Source organism: Arvicanthis niloticus, chromosome 13, assembly GCF_011762505.2.
Source record: "Arvicanthis niloticus isolate mArvNil1 chromosome 13, mArvNil1.pat.X, whole genome shotgun sequence".
NCBI lineage: Eukaryota > Metazoa > Chordata > Mammalia > Rodentia > Muridae > Arvicanthis > Arvicanthis niloticus.
In genome coordinates, this window is record NC_047670.1 from 18,237,657 (window position 1) to 18,254,625 (window position 16,969).

General features: G+C 37.1%; 1 protein-coding gene across 32 annotated transcripts in view; it reads left to right on the plus strand.

Annotated features, from left to right (window-relative positions):
* The window catches only part of Rims2 (regulating synaptic membrane exocytosis 2), a 465,628-nt gene that overhangs the window by 92,962 nt on the left and 355,697 nt on the right, over positions 1-16,969 (plus strand). For 18 of the 32 annotated variants that reach the window (XM_076911301.1, XM_076911289.1, XM_076911291.1 and 15 more), the window contains one exon: positions 13,163-13,174. The exons of the other annotated variants lie outside the window; for them this stretch is intronic. In XM_076911301.1, the coding sequence (XP_076767416.1) occupies positions 13,163-13,174 (12 nt within the window). The remainder of the gene's footprint in view (positions 1-13,162; positions 13,175-16,969) is intronic. 32 annotated transcript variants of the gene reach the window in all.

Here is a 16,969-nt window from a genome sequence, read left to right on the forward strand (position 1 = left end):
CTTGAGAGTGTATGAGAGGCACACAGTTGTAGACTCTAAATAAACCAGTAAATTTTTGGTTTATTTTGGAGAAGAGTAAAACTACGGAATGCACAGTAGGACAAGTTATGGTCACAATGCATTTGAGAACTGCATCTGCTATTTACTTGCTCTTAAACTCTTGGAGAATTTGAGCTTCTCAATTCCTAATGTAGCTATCAGTAGCCAAGGTGAGTTGCTTATCATCAGCTAAGGTGAGTTTCAAGTTAGGAAATACTATTTAGAATGTGGGAAGATGAACAATATCTGTAGTAATTCTAATAATAACAGCAACTATATGATAGTTTAAGATACCATTATTAAACAGTTTAATTTCAAATATTAGCCCCAAATAATTGAACAGTGAAATCATTTTTAAACATATTAACAATACTTTTAACTTATTTTAAATTAAAATAATTACTATCCATAAAAGAATTAAGACATTGTGTCTTTTGAAATGATATTTTTATAATTCTTCTTCTATAAATGTCTTAGAATTCCACTAGATTTTACTTATTCCTCATTAGACTTTGTATATTTTTTTTTTTTATTTTTGGACTAATACTCAGATTTTCTCCCAAAATTTTTAACTTTAAAATAGTATTACTACAAGTTGCCACCTAAACCAGAAAGCCAGATCTCAGATTTCTTTAGCACTCTTTTCCCACAAGTTTTAAAAATTTAGTTTTTTTTTTTTTGTTTCTAAATGTGTAAACTACTGGTGATGTCTTTTTAGAGTCTCATTTGATTCTAGTCTTCTAACTGGTCTGTCTGCTCTAGTCTTGGCTTTTCACACTGCAATAGCAATTCCTTACCTCTTGAGTGACTTAAGGTTCTATACTGTGAAGAGTGTTGTGGTCTGTTCCCCAAATAACTTTAGGAGCACTTCACGTGGTTCTGTGTCCCAAACAAGCCACACCATGAACACTTCTCTTAAATGATCTCTGTCTGTGTCTGCTGTGCTTGGCTCATCATTCTATGACTGTCAGAAATATTCTCCTCTCTAGGCCTTACTCTAAAACCCTTGCCTACCTGACGAGCCATTGTGTTGTGTTGGTCAACATAAGCGTTATCTCCTCCATGATCCTTCTTAGGGAATTCTGTATGGCTCAATTGCTTTTTCCTTTGTGACACTCTGGATTATACAGATGTCTAATCTAGTATTCTTGAGTTTTATTGTTAATTGATTGCATCTCTTAATTCACTTTGTCTACTCAGTATATAAACCAAGTATATATACTTGGTATGTGATAGATCAGTGTGGTAACTGTTGAATGAATGAGTGGAAGAAAAATATCAATGTACATATTATAGGCATGGTATTTTGGGATCCATATCATCAATTTTTAAACATTTAATTTTACTTTTTTAAATAATAATTTTTCTTTATACTAGAGAATTTTATATACTTGTATGGTAAATCTTGACCTCCCTGCCTCCCCTTAAATGTCCCACAACTAGACCTTCTCAAAAATCAAAAGGTGTGAGGCCATCTGCTGGAGCATTGGAAATATACTAGTGGGGACACATTAAATAAAAGAATCTTCTTCTCAACTTTCAATGACTCTTGAGTAAAGTGGGGCATAGAGACTCCCTCCTGTCCTGGTGAGAATTTTGGCTGGATTGATTGTGTAGTTCTTATGCAAGTGGAAGATTGTGTGTCACAGCACTCTTCCTCATCCTCCAGCTTAATTCTTTCTGCCGTCTACTCCACAGTGTTTTCTTAAGCCTTGGTAGTGGTGTTTGTGGTTATTGATAAAGATGTCCTGTTTAGAGTTGGACACTCAGTCACTTATCTCAGCACACTGACTAGTTTTGTGTATCTCTATTGACTGCTATTCACTGCAAAAAAGATTCTTTGACAAAGATTGAGAGAAGCCCAAGTCTTCATGTGTAAACAGATATTTAGAAGGCAATTTGCTGACATGGACATTTAGCAAAATAAGAGTAACAGGTTCTGTCCTAGGGCCTCTGGCTCTATCCTACTGTCTCCAAAGACATAGGCGTTTGAGCAGTGTTACACTACCAGGCATGACATTTCTTTCTATGGAGTAGCCTCAAATCTAACCAAGAGCTGTTAGTTAACCCATAAAAATTGTGTCACGATTGCACCAGTGGGCTCACTTAACCTAATAAGATGGTTTTATAGTATACGGGATGCAGCACTGGGTTAGGCCATTCATATAGTTACTTCCCTAGAAACTACATAGCACCTTTTGTCACAAGGAATGCTAGACTAAAGGGAGGATGTTTCTTGGCTAGTTTAACATTGGTTTCTCAATGTTCTGTAGCCATACTGTGTTGTGTCTTCAGCAAAAGGATCTTAGCATGTAGGTATGGTGGGTAACTAAGGGCAATAGCAGTTGTCTATCTTGTTCTGGAATCCTTTGGAGCTTGTCTGAACGATAACTTGTAGAGAAATATACCATATCTTGAATTATGATTTTCATTTAATGAACCAAGTCTTCTGGAAGTGGCATGATCCACCTATGCAGGATAATTCTGTTTGAACTCTTAAATAAAAATATAAAGTTATATTTCATCATTAGCTTGCTAACTAGTGCATTTTCATAAAGAGTTTAAAAAAATGCATCCTTAATTTTGTTTAACCCAGAGATGGCTCAGTAGTTCTTCCAGAGGTCCTGAGTTTAGTTTGCATCAACTGCATTAACCATACTCAATCATTTAAACACCAGTACGCCCCCACTTTTCTTGAATGCTATATATAGTCTATTAACCCTCCAATTATATCTTTTAATTGGGTTGTGAGATTGTAGGTGTCCATTTTGCTTTCCATATAATCTTTCTTTGGGCTAGCTCCCTGTCTCATATGTTCTTCATTTCCTGATATCCATCTACCTGCTTAAGCCTTTCCACCCTCAGGATTCCACCTCTCTACTTTCATTTCAGCTATGAGTTACTATTTCTTATTCCTTACTGTATCTCTTTCCCCAAGATCCCCCTTTTTATTACTTAACTTTTTATTGACTCTTTGTGAATTTTCATCTTTCACCCTAATCCTACTCACTCATCTCCCTGCCCTCTTCCCTTACATTCTTCCCCTGAAAAGTAAGAAAGGATCTTGATGTAGAAGCTGTAGTGTGTGCCAAGACCACTTTCTAGATTTTTGGCTTCTACATATGCTGCAAGTCAAACACAGAAGTTTTGAAGCTAGGATCTACATATGAGAGAGGACGATTGTCTTTGTCTTTTTGGGCCTTGTTATCTCACTGAATACATACCTATTTTTTTTTTTTTTTTTTTTTTTTAGTTCCATTTCTTTTTTTAAAAACTGACTAATATTACAGTGTGTATATGCACCACCTTTTACAATTTATTCATGTGTTGATAGGCATCTCAGTTGGTTCTATTTCCTAGCCATGTTCATAGATGTGCAAGTGTCTTTGGAGTTGGGTATGACATACTTTGAGTATATATATGCTCAGGACTGTCATGGCTGGGTCATATGACAGTTCTATTTCTAGTTTTTGAGAAACATCTGGACTGCCTTCCAAAATGGATAGATGCATTCCCACAGTCTGTAGGAACCCCCACTCCAAAGCACCAGCATTTTTTTCCTGATGATGGACATTTTCATTGGGGTGAGATGAAATCTTGAAGCATTTTTAATTCTGATGGCTAAGGATATTGAACAGTTTTAAAAATGTGTTTCCTAGCTGATTTGCATTTCTCTGAGTTTCCTAATCAGTTCCAAAACCCATTTTATTTTTATTTTAGGAAGGTTGCATATTTGCCTTTTTTTGAAGGTCATTTCAACAACAACTTCTCCTTCTCCTCCTCCTCCTCCTCCTCCTCCTCCTCCTCCTCCTCCTCCTCCTCCTCCTCCTCCTCCTCCTCCTCCTCCTCCTCCTCCTCCTCCTCCTCCTCCTCCTCTTCTTCTTCTTCTTCTTCTTCTTCTTCTTCTTCTTCTTCTTCTTCTTCTTCTTCTTCTGTTTTTATGCCATTTTAATTACATGCAAGTATAGGTTGATGAATTAGCAATACAATAGAACAAACAATCAAGGAACAGGCAAGACAATAAACACAAATAGTCAAAGAACAAGCAAGGCAATAAACAATGTTTCATGATCACTCCGTGATCACTATTTCTAAGGGCTGATCAGGATAACCAAAATATCTGAGCCTACTTTCCTGTCCTAGCCCAAAGTTGTTTTGATGTCTGAAGCCTACTTCCTTGTTCTAGCCTAAAATGTAGACTCCTTTCTGAAATTACTTCTTTGTTCTATCCTAATGTCAGATTCCTGCCAAGCAGCCAATTTCCTTGTCCTTGGCCAATGTCACATTACTGCCAAGCAGCCCCAAAAGCTCTCCACATCTCCCCCCTTTTAATTTCATAAACAAGACTGAGTCTGTCTTAGGTCATTCTGACAAGAATGCCTTCCTTACCCGTTGTGGAATTTGCTTTTGCAATACCCTTCTGTCTTAGGTTGGTAAGACTCTGTGCAGAATCTTACCCATCCTTGGCCATTCTTGAATCTTGACCAAAATGGAAATACTAACCTCAAGCCATGGATAAGTTCATCAGCAGCATCAAAGCTCAGCAGAGCAGCATTCTTTAAATTCATAATCTCACTATGCAAAGTTGAAACATCCAGAGAGGTCTTAGAATTATGTCGAATACTCTGCAAGTGTCTTTAAACTTTTTCCTAATTATAATGACTATCATTGTACATTTTAGAAGTATCACAACTCCACTGGTATTTGGCTCAATTTGGAGATGGCTCCTTATTCTGGAGCTCCTTCCAATAATTTGAATAGGATAAAGAACATCAATTTATTGTTCCAAACGTCTGTTTAAATCTTCTTGTATACTTAACACATTAGTAATTTTTTTTTTTTTGCTAAATGATTAACAAAAGTAGCTGTCTTGACTTCTTGTGTCAAAGCAATTGCAGAAGCAGTGCTGCTAACAATTAATGTAATTAAAGCTGTTATACTAGCAATGATCAAGCCCACTACCCACTTACTTCTGCTTAAAGCCTGACTCATTTCTTCCAGTACTTGCAAGTTTTGTCAGAAAACCAAGGTTCCATAATACTCAGGGCAATAAAACAAAAGCTGGTGGATAGACCCCTGTAACAGACCTATCATGTTTCAACACACTAACACAATTAGAAAGTATATAATCAGTACAACTTACATTAAATACTGTAGAAGAAACAAAAGTAATTCTAACTTGACAATTAAAAGAGCCTTAACATATATACGAAGACTTGTTTGAAATCCAGATCCTGTCCTAACTTTATCTCTCGCTAACATAACATCATAGAAAAACTGCAACTAACTTCCAAATGTCTCTGAAAATGTCCAGATTCAGCCTTCCAAATGAAGACTGTTATTTCCAATATTGAATTGATTTCTAGACCAGTCTATGATTGAGTCTGAATAACTGATCACATTTAAGAAAAATATAAGAGTCATTATAACTTCTCTTTTTGATTCTCTTTCCCACAAGGTCTAAAACCTTGAGGCAAGGCAGCTTGTCCCATGTGGAATATAGGAAAGCAAAGGTGGGTCAGGAACATATGTCCAATACAGCTTCCCAGTCACCATTGTCAGGACACTCAGCAAGCTCAGAGGTCAGCATTATTCTTTGTCTCAGCAACAGCATGTCTCACCAGTCTCCCTGGCAGCCACTGTGCTTTTTCAGCATCCTGCAGAAAAAACACAAACATGCCCTCTTTTTCCGTATTAGATACCTGATTGGGATCATGCCATATGCCAGTAAGTGGATCCTTCCCTTTCACCTATGCATAAGTATGCCTAGTTTTAGAGTGCCATAGACACTCAGCATAAGGTTCCCTGGCATCCAGAACTTTTAAATATTTAAAATAAGAGAACATGACTTAAATAAATTTGTGGTGTGTGGGGATATACCTCCTCATTTTTTATTTTATGAAGATATTGTTTTAAAGTTCCATGTGCCCCTTCCACAATACCTTGTCCTTGAGGATTATAAGGAATCCCTGTAATATGGTCTCAAATGCTCGACTGCAATAACCAGTTCCATTACCTGTTTTTAAAAATCATTATTGGATATTTTATTTATTTACATTTTAGATGTTATCCCCTTTCCCCTTTCCCTGAAGCCCTTTATCCCACCCCTCCTCCTACTTCTATGAGGGCGTGCTCCCACCCATCCACCCACTCTCCCCTCCCAGCCCTTGTATTCTCCCACAGTGGGGAATCCAGCCTTCACAGGACCAAGGTTCTCCTCTCCCACTGATGCCCAACAAGACCATCCTTCACTGCACATACAGCTGGAGTCATGGGTTCCTCTGTGTGTTTTCTTAGGCTGGCAGTTTAGACCCTGGGAGCTCTGGTTGGTTGGTTTTGTCATTCTCCCCACGGGGCCGCAAGCCCCTTCAACTCCTTCAGTCTTCTTTCTACCTTCTCCGTTGGGGACCCCGTGTTCAGTTCAATGGTTTGCTATGAGCATCCACATCTGTATGTCAGGCTCTGGCAGCATACACTTCCTGGCAACTACAACCATGTCTGCATTTGGTGACTGCACATGGTATAGATCCCTAGGTCGAGCAGTTTCTGGATAGTCCCTCCTCCAGTCTTTGTTCCACACTTTGTATCCATATTTGCTCCCATGAGTATTCTGTTACTCTTCTAAGAAGGACTGAATCACCCATACTTGATCTTCCTTCTTCTTGAGCTTCATATGTCTGTGAGTTGTGTCTTAGGTATTGTGAGCTTTTGGGCTAATATCCACTTATCAGTGAGTGAATGCCATGTGTGTTCTTTTGTGATTGGGTTACCTTACTCAGGTTGATATTTCCTAGTTCTATCCATTTGCTTAAGAATTTCATGAATTCATTGTTTTTAATAGCTAAATAATACTGCATTGTGTAAATGTACCACATTTTCTGAATCCATTCCTCTGTTGAAGGATATCTGGGTTCTTTCTAGCTTCAGGCTATTATAAATAAGGCTGCTATGAACATATGAATATTTGCATTTCCCTGATGACTAAGGATGCTGAACATTTCTTTAGGTGCTTTTTGATCATTCAAGTTTCCTCAGTTGAGAATTCCATGTTTAGCTCTGTACCCCATTTTTTAATAGGGTTGTTTGGTTCTCTGGAGTCTAACTTCTTGAGTTTTTTGTATATATTGGATATTAGCCCTCTATCAGATGTAGGGTTGGTAATGATCTTTTCCCAATCTGTTGGTTGCCTTTTTGTCCTATTGACAGCGTCCTTAGCCTTACAGAAACTGCAATTTGATGAGGTTCCATTTGTCAATTCTTGATCTTAGAGCATAAACCATTGATGTTCTGTTCAGTAACTTTTCCCCTGTGACCAAGTATTCAAGGCTCTTTCCCAGTTTCTCTTCTATTAGTTTCAGTGTATCTGGTTTTATGTGGAGGTCCTTGATTCACTTGGACTTGAGCTTTGTACAAGGGGATAAGAATGGATCAATTTGCATTCTTCTACATGCTGACCTCCAGTTGAACCAGCACCATTTGTTGAAAATGTTGTCTTTTTTCCACTGGATGGTTTTAGCTCCTTGTCAAAAGATCAAGTGACTGTAGGTGTGTGGGTCCATTTCTGGATCTTCAGTTCTATGCCATTTATCTTCCTGCCTGTCTCTGTATCAATACCATGCAATTTTTATTACTTTTCCTCTGTAGAACAGTTTGAAGTCAGGGATGGTGATTCCCCCAGAAGTTCTTGTTGAGAATAGTTTTTGCTATCCTGAGTTTTTTGTTATTCCAAATGAATTTGCAAATTTCTCTTTCTAACTATGTGAAGAACTGAGTTGGGATTTCAATGGAGATTGCATTGAATCTGTAGATTGCTTTTGACAAGATGGCCATTTTTACTATATTAATCCTTCCAATCCACGAGCATGGGAGATCTTTCCATCTTCTGAGATCTTCAATTTTTTTTCTTCCGTGACTTGAAATTCTTGTCTTGCAAATCTTTCACTTACTTGGCTAGATTCACACCAAGGTATTTTATATTATTTGTGACTATTGTGAAGGGTGTCATTTTTCTAATTTTTTCTCAGCCTGTTTATCCTTTGAGTAGAGGAAGGGTAATGATTTATTTGAGTTAATTTTATTTACAGCCCTTTTGCTGAATTTGTTTACCAGGTTTAGGAGTTTTCTGGTGGACATTTTGGGTTTACTTAAGTATACTATCCTATCATCTGTAAATAGTGATATTTTGACTTCTTCCTTTCCAATTTGTATCCCTTTGACCTCCTTTTGTTGTATAATTGCTCTGGCTAGGACTTTGAGTACTATATTGAATAGGTAGGGTGAAAGTGGGCAGCCCTGTCTAGTCCCTGATCTTAGTGGTATTGCTTCAAGTTTCTCTCCATTTAGTTTGATGTTGGCTACTGGCTTGCTGTATATTGCTTTTACTATGTTTAGGTATGGGCCTTGAATTCCTGATCTTTCCAAGAGTTTTACCATGAAGGGATGTTGAATTTTGGCAAATGCTTTCTCAGCATCTAGTGAGATGATCATAAGGTCTTTTTTGTTGTTGTTGTTTGTTTGTTTATATAATGATTTATGTTGAGGATTTCCATATAGTGAACCATTCCTGCATTCCTAGGATAAAGCCTACTTAATCATAATGTCTGATTGTTTTGATGTGTTCTTGGATTCGGTTTGTGAGAATTTTATTGAGTATTTTTGTATTGATATTCATAAGGGAGATTGGCCTGAAGTTCTCTTTCTTTGTTGGGTCTTTGTATGGTTTAGGTATGAGCATAATTGTGGCTTCACAGAACAAATTGAGTAGTGTTCCTTCTGTTTCTATTTTGTGGAATAGTTTAAAGAGAATTGCCATTAGGTCTCAGAAGTTCTGATAATATTCTGCACTAAAACCATCTGATCCTGGGCTTTTTTGTTGGGGAGACTTTTCATGACTGCTGCTATTTCTTTAGAGGTTATGGTTCTGTTTTCATGGTTCATCTGATCCTGATTTAACTTTAGTACCTGGTATCTATCTAGAAAATTGTTCATTGCATCCACATTTTTCAGTTTTGTTGAGTATAGGTTTTCGTAGTAGGACCTGATGATTGCTTGAATTTCCTTGGTGTCTGTTGATATGTTCTTCTTTTCCAGTTCTGACTTTATTAATTTGAATACTGTGTCTGTGCCCTTTGGTTAGTCTGTCTAAGGGTTTATCTATCTTGTTGATTTTCTCAAAGAGCCAGTTCGGGGTTTTGTTGATTCTTTGTATGGTTCCTTTTTTTTTCTACTTGGTTGATTTCAGCCCTGAGGTTGGATATTTCTTGCAGTCTACTCTACTCCTCTTGGTTGTATTTTCCTCTTTTTTTGTTGTAGAGCTTCCTGTGTGCTGTGAAGCTGTTAGTATATGCTCTTTCCAGTTTCTTCTTGTAGGTACTTAGAGCTATGAGTTTTCCTCTTAGGACTGCTTTCATTGTGTCCCACAAGTTTTGGTATAATTACTTTCATTTTCATTAAATTCTAAAAAGTCTTTTAGTTCGTTTTTTAGCCCTTTAGTTCTTCCCTGACCAAGTTATCATTGAGTAGAGTGTTGTTCACTTTCTATGTGTATGTGGGCTTTTAGTTCTTTTTAAAATTTTTTAGTTCCTTTTTAAGTCTTTTAGTTCTACCTGAGCAAGTTATCATTGAGTAGATTGCTGTTAGTTTCTATGTGTGTGTGGGCTTTCCATCATTTTTGTTGTTATTGAAGACCAGTCTTGGTCTATGGTGATCTGATAGGATGCATGGGATTATTTCAATTTTCTTGTATCTTTTGAGGCCTTTTTGGTGACCAGTTATATGGTCAATTTTGGAGGAGGTACCATGAGGTGCTGAGAAGAAGGTATATTCTTTTGTTTTTGGATGAAAGATTCTATAGATATCTGTTAAATTCATTTTGTTCATAACTTCTCTTAGTTTCACTGTGTCTTTGTTTATTTTCTATTTCCATGATCTGTCCATTGCTGAGAATGTGGTGTTGAAGTCTCCCGCTATTGTGTGAGGTACAATGTGTGCTTTGAGCTTTAGTAAAATTTCTTTATAAATGTGGGTGCCCTTGCATTTGGAGCTTAGATGTTCAGAATTGAGAGCTCATCTTGGTTGATTTATTTTTGGAGATTATGAAGTGTCTTTCCTTATCTTTGATAAGTTTAGTTTGAAAGTCGATTTTATTTGATATTAGAATGGCTACTCCTGCTTTTTTCTTGGAACCATTTTCTTGGAAAATTGTGTTCTAGCCTTTTACTCTGAGGTAGTTTCTGTTTTTGTCACTGAGGTGTGTTTCCTGTATGCAGCAAAATGCTAGGTCTAGTTTACATATCCAGTCTGTTAGTCTATGCCTTTTAATTTGGGAATTGAGTCCATTGATATTAAGAGATATTAAGGAACAGTGATTGTTGCTTCCTATTATTTTTGTTATTAGAGGTGGAATTATCTTTGTGTGGCTGTCTTCTTTTGGATTTGTTGAAAGAGGATTACTTTCTTGCTCTTTCTAGGGTTTAATTTCCCTCCTTGTATTGGAGCTTTCCTGCTATTATCTTTTGTAGTGCTGGGTTTGTGGAAAGATATTGTGTAAATTTGGTTTTGTCATGGAATATCTTGGTTTCTCCATCTATGGTAATTGAGAGTTTTGCTGGGTATAGTAGCCTAGGCTGGCATTTGTGTTCTCTTAGGGTCTGTATGACATCTGTCCAGCATCTTCTAGCTTTTATAGTATCTGGTGAGAAGTCTGGTGTAATTCTGATAGGTCTGCCTTTATATGTTACTTGGCCTTTCTCCCTTACTGCATTTAATATTCTTTCTTTGTTTTGTGCACTTGGTGTTTTGATTATTATGTGACGGGAGGTATTTCTTTTCTGGTCTAGTCTATTTGGTGTTCTATAGGCTTCTTGTATGTTTATGGGCATCTTGTTCTTTAGATTAGGGAAGTTTTCTTCTATAATTTTGTTGAAGATATTTATTGGCCCTTTAAGTTGGGAATTTTCACTCTCATCTATACCTATTATCCTTAGGTTTGGTCTTCTCATTGTGTCCTGGATTTCCTAGATGTTTTGTGTTAAGAACTCTTTGCATTTTGCATTTTCTTTGGCAGTTGTGTCAATATTTTCTATGATATCCTCTGTACCTGAGATCCTCTCTTCTATCTCTTGTATTCTGTTGGTGATGCTTGTGTCTATGACACCTGATTTCTTTCTTAGGTTTTCTATCCCCAGGGTAGTTTCTTTTTGTGATTTCTTGATTGTTTCTACTATCATTTTTATGTCCTGGATGTTTTTGTTCAATTCCTTCACCTGTTTGGTTATGTTCTCTTGTAAGTCTTTAAGGGATTTTTGTGTTTCCACTTTAATGGCTTTTACCTGTTTACCTGTGTTCTCCTCAAATTCTTTGAGAGTATTATTTATGTCCTTCTTGAAGTCCTCTATCATCATCATTAGAAGTGATTTTAAATCTGAATCTTGCTTTCATAGTGATATGGTGAATTCAGGACTTCCTTGTGTGGGAGGACTAGGTTGTAATGATGCCAAGTACCCTGGGTTACTGATGCTTATGTTCTTGGGCTTGCCTTTTGCCATTGGTATCTCCTTAGTGCTACCTGCCCTGACCCTGACTGGAGCCTGTCTTTCCTATTTTCTTGGTTGTATCAGAATTTGTGGAGTGGGTGTAACTACTGGGGCCCAAAATCTGGTCAGTGCTCAAGCTCAGACAGGATACTGTCCGAGTTAGGGCACCTGGGATCCCCGCTTTTTTGGGGTCCTTAGAGATTGGAGGCAGAGCTGCCACCCAAGATCTGCTCAATGCTCTGGCCCAGACCAGAAGGAACCAGTGCTCCAGGCCGGGAGTGACTTCCTGGGTCCTTGTGGGTCCCAGTTACTCCCTGTTTGAGGCGGGCCTTGCTGTCTGCTTACCTAAGATACTGCCTGAGTTAGAGCGCCTTGGATCCCTGCTTCTTCTGGGTTCTTGGAGATTGGGGGCAGAGTTGCCACCCAAGATCTGCTCAGTGCTCTGGCCCAGACTGGAAGGAACCAGTGTTCCAGGCCGGGAGTGACCAGGGTATCAGTTCTTATGTTGAGGCTCCATTCATTGGAGTTGAGTTTTGTGCAGGGTGGTAAGATAAAGATCTAGTTTCGTTTTTGAAGTCCAGTTTGACTAGAACCATTGTTGAAGGTGTTTTCTTTGCTGCAATGTATTTTTTTGTCATCTTTAAAGAATATCAGTCAACTATAGTTTTATGGACTTAGATCTAGGGCCCTGATTCTCTTTTATTGAGCTTTGTAGAGCAGAGCAGCCTCTGTTTTCTTTAGGCTGACAATTGGAACTAATATAAAGGCCAACTACAGAGGAAGGATTTAATTATCTTTTTTTTTTTTAAAGAGGCCATGCCTGAGAGAATATTATAGTGGAATGAAAGTAGGACCCTTTTAATTGATAAAATAGGACAGAATGAAATAGAAAATGATGGTAGTTTAACTAAAGAGAGTAGAAAAGCAGAAAGGTAGAGGGAAATGTTACTCTTGGTAGTATGTGGGAGGAGACAAAGATTGTGCACAGGGAGGGTTTTGAGGGAAAATAATGTGTCTTGACTATATGCATCTTTATTTTGTTTCTGCATTTACAGTATTGGAACTGTGACCCACAATTGCCAAATATAAGAAGAAGAAATCTAAGCTAATAAATCATTTGTGAAGCAGTTATGCACAATTCATGTAATACTTCTACTTTCGATAGGAGTTGATGAATTGAACAATGCTATGTTTTATCATTTTTATACCTAAAAGCTTTATTTTTAAATAGTTTTCAAATTATTTTCCTTGAGTTCAGGATTCAGTTAAGGTTGAATTGTGAAAGGGCATTTTATCTTTTCTGATATTGGTTATTTAATTGCTCTTATGGATATAATTTTGTTTATATCTTAATATATTATGATATTTGGCATGCTTTTATTTGAATTTAGTAAAATAAATGGGAAAATTTCCCTCCTAAATATAAAGTTGAAATTTTAGAATTGAGTCAAAGTTTAAATATTTTCTGACTTCCATTTCACTAACGAACTCTTAAAACCTGCTCTTACTTAATAATGGAATTAATCATTCCTTTTTTTGTTTTGTCTTTTCTGTCTCTTTAAACTTGCTTTCGTGGATATTCCCACCAGGAGGACAAAGTGGTTAGAGCCTTTTTCTTTCTGTCTAATATACTTTTTCTTATTGTTATTGCCAATTTAATTTTATAGTTGCATTTAATTTTATCCTTCTAAGTATTTTGTTAGTTATATTGCATGACAGTTGCTAAACAGTATAGCATATTTAAGCATGCTGATTTTACTGAAAAAATAAAAACTGGCATTTCATTGTATTATAGATGAAAATATTAATTCTTTATAGATCCTCGAGTTTTTACAAGGTAATACTTTCATTATTGTGTCTCTGGTAGAAAACATTGCCACCTACTGATTTTGTGCCCATCCAATTCCCATTCTTAAGACCCCCGGAAGACTGAGGCTGGTCCTCGGCAGTTTTGACCTCACAGCATTGTCCATTATGATCAGTGCCTTACATGGTTCCTAAATTCACTCTTAGATTGGTCAGGTTTTATAAAGTCTCCAACTCAATACCTAGATCAACGACTGTAACAACAAGCTAAAATACCATTGAAAGTGGGTTCACTGAAACAAGTCTCTTGTGTTTATCATAAATATTTAATAGATTTCTGTTTTATCTCATTAGTTTGTTTGGGGAGTTAGTGAAGTTTTTCAAAGTTTGATATCTGCCTAAGAGTGTCTGATTTGCATTTAGATCTGCTCTAGAGACTGGTGACTCTGCATATCAGATAGCAGTATTTCTATTCTGATAACTTTTAATGAGTCAAACTCAGCCTTGAGCCTTTTCAAAATTTTAAGTTTCAAATGACACTCATTCACATTAGTTAAAGTCTTCTAAGCAGTACATGTTTTAAACCAGCAGGAAGGTTTGGCTTCCTTTTAAAGTCTTCAGCTACTCAGCTGGGGATAATGGATCTTGTGGCAAATATTGAGCATGGATTTTGAATGAAATGTCAGAGTAGAAGAAAGAATAATATAATTATTTCCTTTTCTTTTAAAAATCCTGTAGTAATCCTAGCATCCTTAGAGGCTGTTTTGAAGATTAAAATGCCAATTAATACACAAACTGTGCATCATCTTTGTTTGGGGGTGATTCTTCAGAGAACCCATGAGCTTTCTTTCTACCTTCTGCTTCCTACCACAGCATACCCACAGAGAGCCAGCCTATGTGGTTAATGACCTTCAGAGTCTCTATGGCAGCTTTTGTGTTTGGAGTTAATATAGGATGCATAATGGTGTAACTACTCTCTGCTTTTTCTTTTTATCATGGCTCCTATCCTGAAAATTAGAAATGTAATGATAGAAACCTAGTTTTCATGTGAATACCAGACTTTATTATCACTGTCCAAAATCAGCTTAAATAAATACGGCTTCTAGCGACGAATCATTCTTTTACCATTGTGTAATTAGAATTATAGCTTATGATTTATTTTCCAACATTTTAAAAAGTGTGCATAAAACAATCACCAGGTAACTTGTGCCAGTGGTGGCTTCTCGATGTTCATTTCTCAGTTAGAAGGCGGCTTTTGTAAGAGTTAATTTTACCCATAAGTATTTGAGTAACTTTGGAGTAGAAGTTGAACTGCTGATGTCAGAGCTCATGTTTTAGAAGCCCTTCTTACGTGTCTACCTCAAGATTGGTCTAATTAGAATAAAATAGCTTTTTTAAATTTATTTTTTTTAAAAGTAGCCCAAAGATAAGATGTCTTGGGTCCACTATGAACTTCCAGCTTCAGATGAGGCAGCATTTTCCTGGGATAACTAGCCAAGTCCTCTCCAGAATCCTCCCAGGTATCTCTGGTAGCCAGCAGAAGGAATTTTCACTGAGTGAGATAACTTGTTGTTTTCAGTGAATGCCTGCAAAAGCTGCCTCAGAAGTACCCTTTACTTAGGTATTTAAGAGGTACTATATTAATAGAAAGTTATTGAGTTGTCCTTTGAAATGCTTGTTTCAGAAAAATTGATAAACAAGAAACAGAGACATTGAATTTGGAATAAGATTGATTTCCCCCCCTCACTTTAAGTTCTGTCAGAAACATTATTAAACTTCTGTAAATGTTGTGATTTATTGTCTTAGATCGTGGTGACCTTGTCCTCTAATAGTCTCTATTTTAATGCAGGAAGAGAATGACTTAGCAGCCCATGCTGTATGCAAGGTTTAAAACAGCCCCGTTCCTCAGCAGTGTTTATGAATTCAATGTCATGTGTGTTATAGCATTTTTGAAAAACATAAATTGTGACATCAGTTATCATGGTACTTCTGGATGACAAAATGGAACTGTGGAAGTTAATGTAAAGTGATGCTTCATATTTGCTTGGTAAACTCCACAAAGTCATTATTTTAACATTAAACATGAAAAAAGATTTCATGCTTATCAGTCTATAGTTACTTAAGGGGTGGCTACTAGATAAAATGTATTAGTTTGTATGGATTTGGAACATACAAGTAAAACTACAGACCATTTTGTGACTCTTGTACACAGAAGGTTGTATTTACATGTAGCTGTTAAACACTTGAGAAAGGTTTTACTGATATATTGATGAGTAAATTCAATTTTAATTAATTTAAAATTTAAAATTGCATGAATCTAAATGTTAAAGCAAGTAACCTTGATAGCAAATACTACTTCTTCAACCCCAAGGGAATACACAAACTCCTATACTCATATTAGCAGTGGATATAAAAGCTTTCCAGTTCCCCAAAAGCATGTATATGTCAGTACTAGTGTCACACAAAGGCAAGGATGATAATGAATAGAGATTTTCCTCCTTAGGTGTAGAATTAGGAATAGGAATGACAGCGATGAAAAGGCTTCTTGGATGACTGAGTTGGGGTAGCTAGACAGGTTGAACAGGAAACGAAGCCACTCCTATAGGCTTCGCTGTGTACTGTGGACAGTTGACATGACACATTTGTATTTCTCTGGTTTTGAATGTGGGTTGTTATTGAAGTTACCTTTTCCTTTGTTGCTTATTAAATTTTATTTTAAGTATATAGGTCAGTAGCTCACAATGATTCACACAGCTGACACCATGATGAGATTTGCTTGCTTTCAAAGATCTTGTTTTGGAGTTTGTTTTTATAATTAGTTAGGTAAGGCTTTAGAATTGCCTTCTCTAGGGAAGAGGCGAATGTATTACATGCAAAATATGTTGGAAAGGTTGAATAGTTGAAAATGTGCACCCTACTTAGTGGGGTCCCAGCAGATATTTTCTATTTCCTTTTCTCTTGCAGTCTCTATATAAACAGTGTGAAAAACCACAAAACTTTCTCAGCTCTCCTTGAAACTAGAAATGGTGTGTAATGCAGTTCTAGTACATGACATAGAAGAAAGTTTCTAAAGGTTTCTGCCAAGTCACGATATTCAGCACAAAAGTCAACACTACCTCTTAATGCGTGATAGACATGATTTGTCATTTGTTATGATGAAAGAAAGACCAAGAGCATTAGAGTCCTTAGGATGCATGTGAACAAATGTTCTTCAGGGACAGAACCAGTGAGTTTATTGGACTGTGTTTCATGACTGGAGGGTACATAGTTCAACAGTGGCCTTTGGTATGCTGGAAGGGCAGAGTACCTGAGAGCTGCTCAGCTATAGAACCTAGAAGGCTCAGAACTGTTGGGGTGGGGCAGTGATACACTTCCAGTCTGAGACTGAAGGCCTTGAAGCTGGATGTTGGAAATTGATGTTGTAAGACCAAGGAAGCTGGAGAGCAATGCCCAAAGACGCAAAAGCAGCAGCAACAAACAGTTGCTCAGAAAGAGTAGAGCGAGCACTAGGTGGTGGGCTTTTCTTCTGTTGTCTGTCCACCTGTGTTCCCAGACTACTGGGTGGTAAGATCACTATCAGGGCAGGTCTT